General features: G+C 42.7%; 1 protein-coding gene across 2 annotated transcripts in view; it reads right to left on the bottom strand.

The window, feature by feature from the left end:
• The window catches only part of AAK1 (AP2 associated kinase 1), a 165,050-nt gene that overhangs the window by 81,534 nt on the left and 67,554 nt on the right, over positions 1-15,962 (bottom strand). For both annotated transcript variants that reach the window (XM_025354861.1, XM_025354862.1), the window contains exon 2: positions 554-672. In XM_025354861.1, coding sequence (XP_025210646.1) covers positions 554-672 — 119 coding nt within the window. The remainder of the gene's footprint in view (positions 1-553; positions 673-15,962) is intronic.

The following is a 15,962-nucleotide window of genomic DNA, read 5'->3' on the forward strand; positions in this document are numbered from 1 at the left end:
TCTTGGACTTCTATAAATAGATTCATAGAGTATATATGAGGTTTCTAGGTTTTGGTCTAGGTTTCCAGGCCAGAAAAGGGGGAAAGCATTCCAGGTAAAAAGAACTACATGTAAAAATATTAAGTTGTATAAGGATATGTTCACAGGATTTTGAAGAGCTCAGGATGGTTGAACTGAGACTGGGGACTGGTAGCTGAGAGAGAGAGACAAGACCAGAAGAAGAGGCTCATTGGAAAGTTAGGCTTTCTGGATTAAATATCACAGTTAATTTGTGGGAACCATGTTGTTAAGTAAGATTTTCCCAATGCCCAAAATGATTTTTCTGACCTAAAACTGGTCAGTTCTCTCAATATGCACCTTTCTCCTCCACCCTCCAGCTGAGAGTGACCAAGGCAAGGGTGGTGTCCTATATCACATGGCTGTTCAGTCCCATTTTGTCCAGAGGCCTCTGTACCACCTCAGGGAAGGGAACAAACCCCGTTTGACTTTCTTATGAGAGAGTACAACCTCTGCCTCCATTTTAAACAGTCCCAAGTCCAAGGGGCAGCCTTACCATTATCTGGATTTCTCTCTTGCACACCTGGAGATCATGCTCATTGTTGACAAACATGCGTTTCAAGGCACATTTCATCCCATTGCTTGTCCTCACCAGAAATACAATAGCAAATCCACCTGTGAGAGAAACACACACAAGCTCTTTTGAGTCAATGTTCAAAAAGTCAGTCAGATGACTGTGGTGGCTGGAGGTTGCCGCTGTCACTGCTAATGGTACTGATGCCACTGCCAGCCAGCCTTTAGGGCTAGCCTGTTGTAGAACACATTCTTAGATTCTCAGAACTCGGAGATATTACTTGTGGGAGGGGATGGCAAGAGTCAGAGAAATTGTTTCCAAACACCTATCTCAGCATAACAAAAGAATAGTAATTATTTTCCAAATAACCTACAAACAAACAGATAAATGGGCGAAAAAAACCCAACTACATTACAACTACTATCCTATGTACACTTTTTTTTTTTTTTTGAGACAGGGTTTCCCTCTGTGGCCCAACCTGGCATGAAGTGGTGCGATCACTGCTCACTGCAGCCTCGACCTCCTCCTGGGTTCAATCGATCCTCCCACCTCAGCCTCCCGAGTAGCTGGGATTACAGGTGTACACCACCACTCCTGGCTAATTTTTGTACTTTCTTGTAGAGAAGTGCTTTTGCTATATTGCCCAGGCTGGTCTCAAACTCCTGGACTCCCACCATGGCCTTCCACAGTGCTGGGATTACAAGCAGGAGCCACTGCACCAGCCTTGTCTTGGGTATTTTGATGCTTTTGTTTAATTCTTAACACAATTCTGTGAGTTGTGTTATTTTCCCCTTTACACAATTACCAGCTGAAGAATACAGAGGCTCAAAGAGATGTGATTCAAACCAAAAACATTTTTAAAGACGTAAGTGGAGCACACTTTCCCTCATACCAGAGAGGCTAGGAAATTATTTCACTAATTGCTAAATAGTTGTCAATTAATTTCAAGAATCTCCTCTTTTTTTCTTCTCATCCTATCACTCAATTTGAACCTAAAAACAGACCTAAAGATTCCTTCTGCCCTCCCTGCCTCCTTGGCTATTGAGAAGATACATGATAGGGGTAAGAAAGTGCTATTCCACATAGCATACACAAGGCAAGTATGACACAATTATTGGGGAGACTTTTTAATGTCCACACTGACCTTTCTCTAAAAGACAGTTCACAATTCATTAATAGAAATATATAAGCCAGGTGTGGTGGCTCATGCCTGTAATCCCAGAACTTTGGGAGGCTGAAGCAGGCAGATCGCTTGAGCTCAGGAGTTCAAGACCACCCTTGGCAACATGGCGAAACCCTGTCTTTACAAAAAATACAAAAATTAGCCAGGCATGGTGGGCATGCACCTGTGGTCCCAACTACTTGGGAGGCTGAGCGGGGAAGGATGGCTTGAGCCTGGGAGGCGGAGGTTGCAGTGAGCCGTGACTGCGCCACTGAACTCCAGGCTGGGTAAGAGACCCTATCTCAAAAAAAAAAAAAAAAAAGAAATGCATATAACTCTACAGAAATTCTCAAGTGCTCTAAATTTGTTACACCACACCACAGCATCCCCAAATTCTTACAACCCTAACCTCAACTTCACTCCTAAAGCACTATATGAGGTGTTCAATGCCATTGGTGAGAAGAGTTAGATAAAGTGAGGCAAAACTGTCAAAGTTGAAGACTTTGGAATAAGTAGCAGTTACACTGGACACTCAGTCCATCTGCCTGCCTTGTACGTTGTCATCATTTAGCTTGAATATCCTGTCCATTGACTCTGTTCAGCAAAAAAATCAGTATGCTATTCTTGCTCAGAGGTGGTCACTAATTGTATAGAGGTGAACACAGAGGGAAGTCTTCAGTATGGGAATTTGTATAGAGGTTATGATGTAGTACTGGGCTAGGAGCCACATGCAAAATTGATACAGATCAATAAACAACCATTATAGAGATCTTCGGCCTCTGAGAAATAAAGACTTGGGTCCTGATTATGCCCTTTGAATTCCCCCAAGGCTCAGCGGCACTTTAGTACCTGTCTGTTGATGCCCATGGCATTTCCTGCTGCATCTTTACACAGTTATTCTTTTCAAGTTAGCTTGAGTTGGTTTTTGTTACTTGCAGCCATAAAGAGCCTTTATCATAAAGCACTGTTGAATGTTTTCATAAAATACACACCTAATTTTGTAAAAAGATAATGTAATGGGCTTCGGTTCCAAATGTGGACTATGATAATGATTTACCAGAGACTGCATGTTTGTACATTTCCTGTTATAATATTCCTCAGTATTCAAATAAACACTAAAATTTACCATACAATCTTTAATTTTAACTGTCATCTCTCTAATCTTTGTACCTCAATAACATTTTCCATTTTCAAAAGTAGCATTGACACTTAGAGGTCTTATCTCTCTCTCTCTCTCTCTCTCTCTCACACACACACATTTCTCAATTCTAAAATGCATGTTTTTTACATTTTGCTTTCAAGGGTATCAGAATGTCTTGTAATAAACATGTGCATTTAAAGCAGTGGTATTTATCTCTTCTTCCCCCCACTCCCTGCCAAAGTTATTAAATCCATGATGTTATCTTATAATTAATTAGAACTGAGGAAAATAGTAGCATAAATTGCAAAATTTCTATGTATGTTCATAATTGTTTTGTAAATAGTATAAGTAGGATTCATTTCATTGATATTTCAAATTTTTTAAAAATCACAGAACTACAGACTTTGCAAGAGTAGCACTCCTAGAGAGCATTAAGTCCAAGTGTTTTGCTTTATGCATGGACAAAACAAGTGAGGCTTAGAAGTCCCATGGCTAGTTATGGGCAGAAGCTGGAGTGGTTCACTCTCCTAGAAAAACCATGTGATATCCTTTAGGTAAAATGGAAACAGCTGACAATGTTGTGAAACAAAAGGTGGGAATAGGTATTTCCTACATTTCAGTGCTGCCCGGCACTGCTGAAGGACAGGGCAATTCCTTCAGATGCTGCAGTTCGAGATAACTACCACCAGATGGGAGCAGTGCAGTTTTCTTTGTAGGTAGCAAGATGACCTTCTCAGCCAAGACTGAAGAAATGGGTCAGTCGCCTACCACACAATCCAGTAAGCACAATGGCTGATGAGAGCCAGCCCAGATTCTCAAAGCCTATGACCATGATAAATCTAAAAGCAAATTAGTGAATCACTTTACTTAACACAGATGAAGCCACACTGTCAAGCATCTATGCCTATAAAGGGGTTTATCTGCAGATGAGAAGCATTTAAATCATGAGATCAAAATCCACGCCTAACAGGATTTGTCAGTCTAAAGATGTTGGTCACTATCACTGTGTGGTTGGTCAAATGGAGATGTAAACTACGAGGTTAGAAGAGGGAGAGAGTGCTATTCAAGACACTTCTCATGCACAGCCCCATCTGCCACACCGATCAGGGTGATGAGATTCTCAGCCAGAGCTTAAGAGGGTTCAGGCTATTATGGAAGGAGGCTGTCAACAGAGAAGACTGTCAATAGAGGTGTTTATTTCAGCCTGATTTGCATCCCAAGATCTTGATTAAATGGGAAAACCTAATGGTTTGGACAGAGGTAAGAAAATCTTAACATTCAGTAGCCTGTGTCAGTCTCTCTGCCTACTGACATTTTTTGAAACACTCAGATAATCTCATCCATGAATCTACTGATTCAAAAAGATAAAAAGGATATGATCTATTATGTGAAGCAAGCAAGTGAAGTAGGCAGCGTAATTTTGACATAGACATGCTTTGCCTATTAAATATGTAGGATTTTTTTTTATGTCCACAAGAAAACATGTTTTCTCCCGTTTTCCCTAAAATATACAGCATTGTTGGTCTAACTTTCTCCCCCTAATTGTTGATGGAGATGTGGATGGCTATTTATAGCTCACCATGAGTTTAGAGGTTTTGTCTGTTTGGTTTGCCTCTGGATTGTCATGCCATAAAATAGTGTTTAACACACAGTGAGCATTCAATAATGAACTAACTCTCCACTTAAGGTTTCTACAGAGGACAGAGAAGGCTACACACAGATAGTGGTAAAGAATATGGGAAACTAATGTGATGGCTCATGTAACAGGATGGCCACCATGCAACTCCAGATCATTGTTGCCATGTGGGAATGTGGACCTGGTTTTGTCAGATCTGCTAATTTCTAAAAATGAGCTAGAAACCCAAAATTGTATGTGAAATCTCCATATTTAAACACTGGCAACAAGTCACCTTTTAAATTAATGCTGTTCAGGTCACCATAGTGTAGGGGCTAAAGAAAACACATCCAAAAAGCTTTAGATAATCTCCGAGCCTCCAGTTTTCTACGTCTGATCTAGTCTAACCCCTTCATTTTACTCAAGACCAAGGAGGGGAAGTGACACAGCTCATGTTCCACAAAGTAAAAAGATTATTTGCAAATGAATTCCAACATATATATAAATATTAGCTCAGACATTCATTACCACCGTTCTTGTCTTTCTTCCCTCAAGATGAGTTTATGGAATACTCCTCCCACCCAGCATGTGTATACGACTTATTTTAAAGGCATTTCAAAATAAATTATTTCATCTGTATTCACACAACGACTGAATAAGGTAGGCGAGCAACCTATCATACTCATTTTCCCAACAGGGAAGACATGCAGAAAGATTAAGTTCCTTTCGCAATAACGCATAGAGCTAGTTGGTGGTAGAGTTCAGATAAGATCCCTCATCTTCAGAAATTTTTATTTTTGTATCAACTTCACATATAATACAATGCACCCATTTTAAGTGTACAGTTCGATGAGTTTTCGCAACTGTATATACTCACACGAGTGGCTGTGGTGACAGCCAATCCATCACTGCAGATAGTTCTTCAGGTACCTTTGCAGACAATCTCCCCTCCCCTCCCTCACCATCCCATGTATTAAGTAACTTTGGATCTGCTTTCCATCCCTATAGTTTTGCTTGCTGTAGAATAAATGGAATCCTACAGTATATGCTCCTATGGTCTGGCTTCTTTCACGCAGCATAACATTTCTGAGATACATCTTCATTGTGACATGTATCAGTAGTTTTTGCTCAACTAGTAGTCCACTGTATACATATTACACAATTAGTTTATTCATTCACCTGTTGAAGGACATGTGAATTGTTTCTAGATTTTGGCTATTATGAACTAAACATTCATACAGAAGTCCTTTTTATGGACATAGATAATTATTTCTCTTAGGTATATACCCAGGAATGGAATTGTTGGGTCATACGGCAAGTGACTATTTCCCTTTATATATAAGAAACTGCCAAGCAGTACTCCACAGTGGTTGTGCTATTTTACACTCCCAGCAGCCACATACGAGAATTCCAATTGTTCCACATCCTTGTCAACACTTGGTATTGTATTTTTCATTTTAGCTATTCTAGTGGATGTGTAGTGACATCCTGTTGTGGTTTTAATTTGCACTTCCCTATAGATCCTTCAACATTTTAAACTCCTAGGATTAGCTGCTTCCCATCACTTTCCTGATAAAAGATTTTAATAAGCACAGGATCATGGAGTCACCAATGAAATTACTGAGATAACTTAGACTTCTACCTGCTAAATAAGCAAAGATGACAGAAGTGCCTAGTTCTCTGCAGGGAGAAGACAGTGAGTGAGAATTTGTAATACACAGAGGAGGGTATTACATAAATTCTAAAATCTCTTTTAGTTCTGATATCAACATGAGATCATGGTCTTCAAACTTTTAAAAAACAAGGACAGGCCAAGCATGGTGGCTCATGCCTATAATCCCAGCATTTTGCAAGGTCGAGGTGGGCGGATCACGAGGTCAGAAGATCAAGACCATCCTGGCCAACATGGTGAAACTCTGTCTCTACTAAAAATACAAAAATTAGCCAGGCATGGTGGCGTGCGCCTGTAGTCCCAGCTACTCGGGAGCCTGAGGCAGGAGAATTGCTTGAACCTGGGAGGAGGACGTTGCAGTGAGCTGAGATCATACCACTGCACTCCAGCCTGGGCGACAGAGCGAGACTCCATCTCAAAAACAAAACAAAACAAACAAACAAAGACAAATTAGCCAGGTACACTGGTGCATGCCTGTAGTCCTAGGTACTCGGGAGGCTGAAGCAGGAGGATTGCTTGGGCCCAGGAGGTTGAGGCTGCAGTGAACTATGATGGCACCACTGCACTCCAGCCTGAGCAACACAGCAAGACTCTCTCTGTCTCTAGAAAAATAAATAAAGTAAAAGATTTAAACACCCTCCTTGGGAGCCTCACTATAATATTCAATTCAGCAATGGGGCTTTGGAAGAAGCAAGCAGTATATCTCCTGGCTCTGTATTCAAATACTGAATCATGCTAGAGGGTGCCAAGTCCCAGGGGCTGTTCTGAATGAATCAGGACACCAGTGACTTCCACTTTGCAAGGAAAAGTGAGGGAGGGGAAGTTAAGGTGAGCAGGAAGAGGAGAAAAATACCAAAGTGATTATCTGAGAAGTGATGGCAAACAGCTGGGCAGACAATGAGAATGATTAGACCAGGAACATGAGACGAAGAAGCCCATCATGGTGCTGAGACAGGAAATCTGGGTTTGCTGCCAAAGAGGTTTGCTGGATATTTTAAAATCGGGCCTATATTCTAGGCACTGAAATTGCCAACTGTTTATGTCTTGCAGGTAAAAGGAAACTGTGCTTCCTAACATAAGTCCTATATGCACTTTTGGGAATGGAGTCCACTTGTCTGAGAAGGAAAGATGACACAAGCCAAAAGAGCTGGAGGATACCAAATGAAGAAAAAACGCATCCAGGCCCATTGTCTGCTCTTTATTTTCCAATTTTCTGCCCTACAAACTCTTGGTTTCTCTTTTAAAACAAGGTGAAACTCAACAGATGCTGCTCACTTAATGCAGAAAACAAGCATAAAATAATAGTCTTCTAAAGCTTTTCTAAGGAATCAGACAAATAACTCAGTTAAGGTGGGTTTCATCCAGGAGACATACATGAACACTGAACAAGTTGCTGGATCTCTCCGGCCTTCATTTCCTCGTGGGCAGAAATTAAGACTAAATTAGGCTGGGCGTGGTGGCTCATGCCTGTAATCCCAGCATTTTGGGAGGCCAAGGCGGGTGGATCACTTGAGGTCGAGAGTTTGAGACCAGCCTGACCAACATGGTGAAAGAAGGTGTTCCTGCCTTTCCCTTCCACCGCCATCTCCCTGTAAAAACCACTTTGTATTTGTATGACACATTACTTATCACAAAATCCTACATCTGGAATATCTTCTTGAAATCAAGAGCACAAACCCAAATGCCTGAAGAGGCCAGGGAGATCACACAAAGGAGTGAAACAGTCCAGCTGTAACAAAACGTATGGAGGGTGTGTGATGACACAGACTCACTGTCAGGAAGATCACAGGGAGGAGTGGGGCCAGTAGCCCTGAGAAAGTTCATTCCCCTGCTCATGGGCCAGCCACTCCTCAATGCCAGCCAGTCACTGTCACGAAGGAGCGTGGGCTAAGAGTTGTCAAGTCTTTTGATTTCTAAAAACAGCTGGATTTTTAGGTGAGAGCTCCTGATTTAAAAATCAGGCAACAAACTTTTAAAAATCTCTGAAACCTTGTGCAGTTTAATGAAAACATATTTCTAAGCTAGGACTGAACCAGAGAGCCCTGCTTCCATCTTTACAAGGGCCTGTGAAGTCAGCGAGTCATGTACTACAACCTCCACTTGACCAACTGGGAAACTAAGACACAGAGAAAAGCCTAAGCATTCTCCTTAGTACTGCCACCTAGTGGCAAGACCAGGGCTAGACTGCAGGAGTGCCAACTCCTGGTGTCCCCTCTCAAGCTGCTGTCCCCTTTCTGTAGCAGCAGATCATGCAGGAACACCTCCACTCCCAAGGAAGGGAGAAGAGAAATGGCACCGTGAAAGGCAAGAGGGGCTGCCCACAACTCTGCCTGTCTAGCTGATCAGGTGGGAGAGTGTCCTCTCCATGGTGAGATCTTGGGTGCTGTTCAGGTGACAGAGTATCCTCTCCCTGGTAAGAACCTGGGTGCACTATTCAGGTGGCAGAGTGTTCTCTCCACGGTGAGAGTTCAGGTGCACTATTCAGTGGGAGAGTGTCCTCTCCACGGTGAGAACCTGGGTGCTCTATCCATAGCACCTTGAGCTCCCACAAGGAATGACCTCCAAGAGGTTGATCAACACCCATCCACAACTTACTCACATCAAAGACAACTTTGCCAAAAGCTTTGGAAGGAACAAAAGTTTTCAAAACTCTAGAACAGATGGCAAGGAGCACAGCAAAGCTTTTTCCAGGAGAAAAGGTCAATGCAAAGCATGTGTCAACACTGATTTCAGTGGGGGCTTGGGGTTTGTTTTTTAATGTCAATCTCTCCTCACTTGCCTCAAATTAAAAATCACCATGTGCCAGCTCCTTCTGGGGAACACGTCAAAGCAGTCCTTTCCCCAGGCAGACAGAACACCCAGATGGGGAATGACTTGAAGTTTTCAACTCCCTCTCTCCCCACTCAAGCTGTGGGCACAAAATCAGAGACTGGCAAATGGTGGTGGTGGTGGTGGAGGTGCTACAGAAACATCAACAGAACCCAATCGAGGCCACAGCCCAGGCTGAACATGGCACACTGGCCTGGCTATTGGTTCTTCCTCTCCAGGACTGTAATGATTGATTGGGGACGATCTCCATCTCAGGAGGTTCTTCTTAGGGGTTTGGCAAGTCTTCCTTCTCCCCTCAAAACAATTTTCCAGGAAAAAGACTTGCCTGGAACAAAAGGGAAGAGTTTAAGAAATCAAGTTGGTTCACATACACCAGAGACTTGTTGATTACTGCACCTAGAACCATAGTACACTGGGCCTGGGCTATCAGCTAAGGCTGACCAAGAAAGGGCCTTTCCACAAGCTACCCGCCCCTACCTTTGCTGTATACTGCTGCCACAGAGTTAGCTCTCTGGCAAATGTCGAGAGATTCGCTGAAAGACATCAGAAACTGAATATCATTTGAAACTTTGCAATGGCTTCTTGCCCCTCTTAGAATAAAACTCCAAATACTGACCAAGTCCTGCAAGGCCCAGAGTGATGTGGTCTCTCTCCAAACTAGCTCATACACCTGCACCTTCCAGTGCTCACTCTGTTCCAGCCACAAGAGCCTTCCTTCTTCTGCAGCATTGCTTATGCTCCAATCTGCCTAAGGATCTCTGCACATGCTTCTCCCTTTGGCCCTTTCACCTCATTCTTGGCCTGAGCCAATCCTAGTAATCATCTTTCAAATTTCAGGCTAAACGTTACTTCCTTGGCTAAGCCTTTCCTGACGGTCCCTGGCCCTCACTCCCATATGATTAAGTTCTTTGGTATACACAGCACCCTCTACTTTCTCTCCAGGACATACCATGAATATAATTTAATACTTATAGGGTAATTCCTGGTTGCATGCCTTCTTCCCCTGTACACTCTAAACTGCACAAGGGCAGGGACGATGACTGATTCACTGTGGCATCTCTGTCACCCAGCACAGTGGCTGCTCCACAGCAGGTTCTCAAGTGTTTGTTATACAATGTGTTTGCCGAGTACCATAAAGGATACCAATAAAAAATTTTAAAAAACCAACAAAACTACAATGACAGCAACAACAAAAAACATTACACAGTCCCAGATCTTCAGACGGTCAGAGTCCAGTATGGGCTAGAAGGGACATATATTAAGAGAATATCCTCTTGGTGAAAAGGTGGAAAAACCCTGCACTGCTCGGCCTAGCATAACTGAGCAGTGTGAGACAGGACCGACTGAACCCTGGGCCAGGGCAAGTGCTCAAGGTGGAACTTTAAGGGGAGCTTCACAGAAATCTCTGTGCTGTCACAATAATAAACACTTGTCCTACACACTATTGCTTCTTTCAAAAATAATACTTGTGCTGGAAATCAAAACGCTTCAGTTGAGAGGGAAAAGAAATCAAACACCCCCATGCTCAATCCTGAAGCATCCCTTGCCTAAAGGAGTGGAGAGCCTCTTGGCATAAATTGTGCTCATCCCTCTAATCCACCAGGGCCACAATCTCTAGTAAGTGATGAGCAAACAGAGCAGCAGAGGTCAGCTGGAGGGAGCAGCATCGGTGCTCAGATGTGTCAGTCCCCACCCATGCTACAGACCTTCAAGCTGTGGCTCTGATCATTTCAACCAGGACACCATATGTCAGTGGACTACATTCTCCAAAAGAGAATGGGAGATTCAGCAAAGCTGAAGTTCTGGCTGACATTCTCTCAGTTCCCAAATGTTAATTCGAGAACATTCCAGTTCAACTTCATGCTTCAAAGCTTACATAGTTTTCCACACTTACTGCTTTTGTAGAAAGATCGGGTTAAGTAACTGTGAATCCTGAGCACTTTCTAGTGTAATGATGTGAGTTTAGTAGCCAAGTTATGGAATGCACACTGGCATCAAAGGTACATAAATGTTTTCAACCCTTTTTTTTTTTTTTGAGACAGGGTCTCGCTCTGTTACCCAGGCTGGAGTGCAGTGGTGCAATCATGGCTCACTGAAGCCTTGAACTCTCAGGCTTAAGTGATCCTCTCAGCTCAGCCTCCCAAGTAGCTGAGACTACAGGTGCATGCCACCACATCCAACTAATTTTTAAATTTTTTGTAGAGACAGGATCCTACTATGTTGCCCGGGTTTGTTTTCAACTCTTTAGGTTTCATCAACTGGTCTCCAGACACAACCACTTTTTCCAGGTCATCCTATTTTGCCCTGACTCTCCCATGTTCTGAAAGATGGGCTCTCATGCTGGAAAGCAGGCTGTCATTTTCGTAGCTCCCAGTCATTAGTTACAGAGCATTCTGACTTAACTTTGTGTTAAAGACTTTCCTCTGACATTCAGGCTATCTGACCACGCTACTGTCATCCATCAGCCCCTAGGTTGTGGTCCTTCAATCAGGACTGGGCACCAGCTCACAATATCCTCCCCACCCCAACTCCCACCATTGCCAAGTTGATTTCACTGAGTCTTAAGAACTCTATCCCCAAACCCAGAATCCATCCCTTCTACTGTGCCCCTGATGCCCCTTAGCTCAGGCCTTCTTTAGTTTTCTTACTGAAAAACTAAAATAGAGTCATAAGTTTCCGGGCCTCCAGTCTCTTTGTAAAACTCCTATGGAATAACTCCTCTTAAAAGCGTTCATTAGTCCCTTTGAGCCAGAGAAAAGCCCAAATTCCTTAATGCAGCAGAGTATAAGAGCCTTTATATGTTTCCCCATTTCATTATGAAACATTTCAAACATACAGTAAAGTTGAAAAGATCAAACTGCAAACATCCATACACCCACCACTTGTAGAATCTACAAGCGTTAACATTTTGCTACACTTCTTTTATCAGCTGTTTATCATTCATCTATCCAAACATCAACTCAACTTGATGCATTTCCAAGTCAGTTGCAAACCTTAGTGCACCTCACCCTAAATACTTCAGCATACATATCTTTAGTATTCAGGGCTCATAGTCCTTTTTGGGGATGAGGGTAAATAAAATTTATTTACAGTGAAATGTACAAATCTTCAGTGTGTTATTGGATGAGTTTTGGTAAGTGAATACACTCATGTAACCCTAATCCCCATCAAAATATAAAACCTTTCCATCTCACAGAAAGTCCCTCAGGCCCCTTTCCAGACCATCCCACCCAAATCCTCCCACAGGCAACCACTGACTGTTTTCATGTATTATTAGTTTAGCCTACTTTAGAACTTCATAAAAATAGACTTATATGGTATGTACTTTTTTGTATAAGGATATTTTACTCATGATAAACGTTTATATTGTTGAATGTATTAGTAGTTTGTTAATTTTCATGGCTGACTAGTATTTCACTGGTTGAATAAATCTGTCTGTCCTCTCCCTTACAGATGGACACATGGGCTATTTCAGACTGGGGCTCTTATAAAGAAAGCTCTAAGAGCACTCTTGTACAAGTCTTTTTGTGCCATGTTTTTATTTCTCTGGGGTAAATACCTAAGAGGAGAAGTGCTGGGCCACTGGATAGGTATATATTTAATTTTATAAGAAAGTGACAGACCTTTTCCCAACGTGACTGTACCATTGTATACTCCCACCAAAAATGTAAAACAGTTCCAGTCCCTTTATAATTTGAATACTGCCCTCTCCTCACTCAGCCTCATCTTTCAATACTCCCTCTTCCCCACCTCTGCTCCTCCCAACCCAACAAACTTTCAGAACTTTAACCTTTCTGCTGCTTTATTCTCAGGAGGTTCACACATGCTGTTCCCTCTGCCTGGAATATCCTGTCTCAGTCTTCTGCTTGATAAAATGAGTTTACAATTGTTAAAATAATACCTCTTTTGCAAAGTCCTCCCTGTCCCTGCCAGTCACCCGAATTTTCAGATTACCATACATGTGGTCTGAAGCTCTATTTCGTTGCACTTATCATAATGTATTCAAAACGTATTGTGATTACCTTGGATGTGTTAATCTCTCCATTAGACAGACAAGGCAAAGAGGGAACCATTCTCTTTTCTGCCTTAGAAATGATACTTGTTATTTCTACCAGTGTAAGGATTTTGAATACTGTGAACCCATAAAAACAACATTCTAGACTGTTCTCTAGGTAGGGCACCTGAAAAACGAGTCACCGAAGAAATAAAACTGGCAAGGAGAGCTTCTTATTTATCTTGGAATCCTCAGGGCTAATACAGTGCTTAGCACGTGGTAGATGATTAATAGATGTTTGGTAAATTAATAGCACATCCAATCACGTTGTTTCGCTACTTATAATTCTCCTCTAGCTCTTGATCATCTACAAGATTAAGTCTCTTAAAATGATGTACAAGGCCCATCATAGTCTGGAACCCACAGTGAACTCCTGAGAGTGCCTGGCCAGTGTTCTCTGATGCCTCTGTGCTTTTCTGTATGTACTCTGTATTGGAATGCCCATCCCCTCTTTAACTGGTAAACTCATAGCTCTAAGTCTAGGTGTAGATCAAACCAGGACTTCTCCGTGAACTTTCACCCAACAGAATGCCCACCCTGATTTTTTTTTACTCTGATTATATCCCACTTATATGCATTCCAGTCTTTCTCGCTAGGACTATATTCTCTCACAGGGCAAGGATTTTATTTTTATTTACTGTAGGAAAAACAAGCCTAGTTTACCATACTCTTCACCCTATCCTAAAATAATGATTAGAGATGCATTATATCAAGTGACCCCCTTTCCCTCTCACAGCTAACTGGACCAGGAGTGGACACCTGGAGTGCATTCTCCCTTGAGAATCCGAAGTGATGACCCAGGAACTGTAATCAAATGGTGCTACACAAGCATGTAGACTAGGATGATGGCTGCTAATGTCAGCCATGTGTGTTCCAGAGAGAGAGACAGAGAGGCAGAGAGAAGAGCCACCTGGTAACTTCCAATACCCACAAAATCTAGCTTCACTTCCTGCTGGGTTCTGGGAGGTTCCCTTGTATTTATCCAATACATTCCTTCTTATTTAATTTTTAAATTTGAATTAAATTTCTGTTCCTTGCACCCAATGACTCTACGTCACCTTGCACTAATATGTCTGCAGAACGTATGAGCTCAATAATGCGAGTTTCAATAATTTTAACAATTACAGGCTTTAATAGAAACTACCCAGAACAGAGTATTAAAATATAACACAAAAAATTACACTTGATGAGTTAGAATTTTTAAGATAAGGACTAGATTTACATTAAAACGGTACTTGCATTAGTGTACAAAGACCAAGGAGGAAAAATGGTCAAATACCTGTTTGGGAAAGGACAGACACAGAGAAGTAGACAGGGGTACACGGCTTGCATTGTTACCTTTCTTGAGTTGACGGATCAGTGTTAGGGAGGACAGGAGCCAAGATCTCCACCACTCAGAGCACTCATCTGCGAAGATGGTTTTCACCTGGGATTATCAGACAGCAATCAGAGAGAAAAGGACTAAGCCCTCAACTGGGAGGAAACACATAGGCTGGAGTCTTTCATATCAGACGAAATAAAAGCCCAGCCACAGACAAATCTGGCAAGGCCTGTGAAGAAGGTAAGTTTCCAATAAGGACCAGGAGCATGCCAGCACCAACTGATAAACCGAATTACATCGGGGAAAACCTACTCCGCCTTTGGTGTGAAACCAGGGTCAGGACTAGGGTGAGGGGAGTGAGGCACTTGCCCTGAGCACAAAAGGACAGACTCAGAATTATTGATTTTTTTTCTTGGTCTTGGGCTGCAGGGTGGCTGGGCACAGCACTGTTACTGATCCTGTCTTTATTTTAAATTCTAACATTTTGTTCACCATGGTTGTTTGCATTAATTTTTATTTTTAAAAAACTGAGGCCAGGCATGGTGGCTCACACCTGCAATCTCAGCACTTTAGGAGGCTGAGGTGGGCAGATCACCTGAGGTCAGGAGTTCAAGACCAGCCTGGCCAACATGGAGAAACCCGTCTCTACTAAAAATACAAAAATCAGCCAGGTGTGGCACACAACTGTAATCCCAGCTACTTGTGAGGCTGAGGCAGAAAAATCACTTGAACCCGAGTGGCAGAGGTTCCAGTGAGCCGAGATTGTGCCATTGCACTCCAGCCTGGGCAACAAGAATGAAACTCTGTCTTTAAAAAAAAAAGCATACAAATACTCTTTATCTTGATTACTGAGTTTTGAGTGCCCCCTTAAATTCTGCACTTGAGGCGAGTGGCTCACCCCAGTCCTGGCCGTGTGAAAATGCTGTCTGCACAGGAGAGAATCTGCCCAGGCGTTGGTCTCTGTGTCGTCCTCTCACTGTGCTTCCAAAAGACCTGAGAGGTCGAGACATTCCCCGGGGTAAACAGAAACCTAGTGAACCTAGTGACTCCAAGGAAGTGAAAGCTGGGTAATAGGAAGAGAAACAAAACTGAGGAGTCAGTTTCTGGCTCTCAGTGGAAGTTCCAGCAATGCAGTAAGCTCCAGGGACGGCCAACTCAGCCCTCTTGGGCAAAGCTGAGATCAGACTTGACTCAGGCTCCAAATAAAACAGAAAGAAACCCAGCTTCCCTGAAGCAGAGACCTAGCATTAACAACCTAAAAACCAAATGAGTATAAACTCATCAACTAGATTGATAATAAATGAGTACCAGGCAAAACGGAACAGAGACAGAATGTGGGTTGGGGAGGAAGGTTGGTTGGTCTTCCAATAACCAGAGTCTCGGGGGCCTCAACAAAGGGTTGAAGAGAGAGGCCACAAGGTCAGTGCACAGCAGTCAGAAGCCTAAGGAAAAAATATCTGAAGCTTAATTAGGAAAGGGCTCATTCACTCAGAAGCCACGACAGGGCACCAGGACAAACCAAAATGTCACAGGGTTTAGACCAGATTTATGCCAAAACAAGGAGGAGAAGTAGCTCTGAAGAAGAACGGGGGATCCC

This window comes from Theropithecus gelada, chromosome 13 (assembly GCF_003255815.1).
Source record: "Theropithecus gelada isolate Dixy chromosome 13, Tgel_1.0, whole genome shotgun sequence".
Lineage (NCBI taxonomy): Eukaryota > Metazoa > Chordata > Mammalia > Primates > Cercopithecidae > Theropithecus > Theropithecus gelada.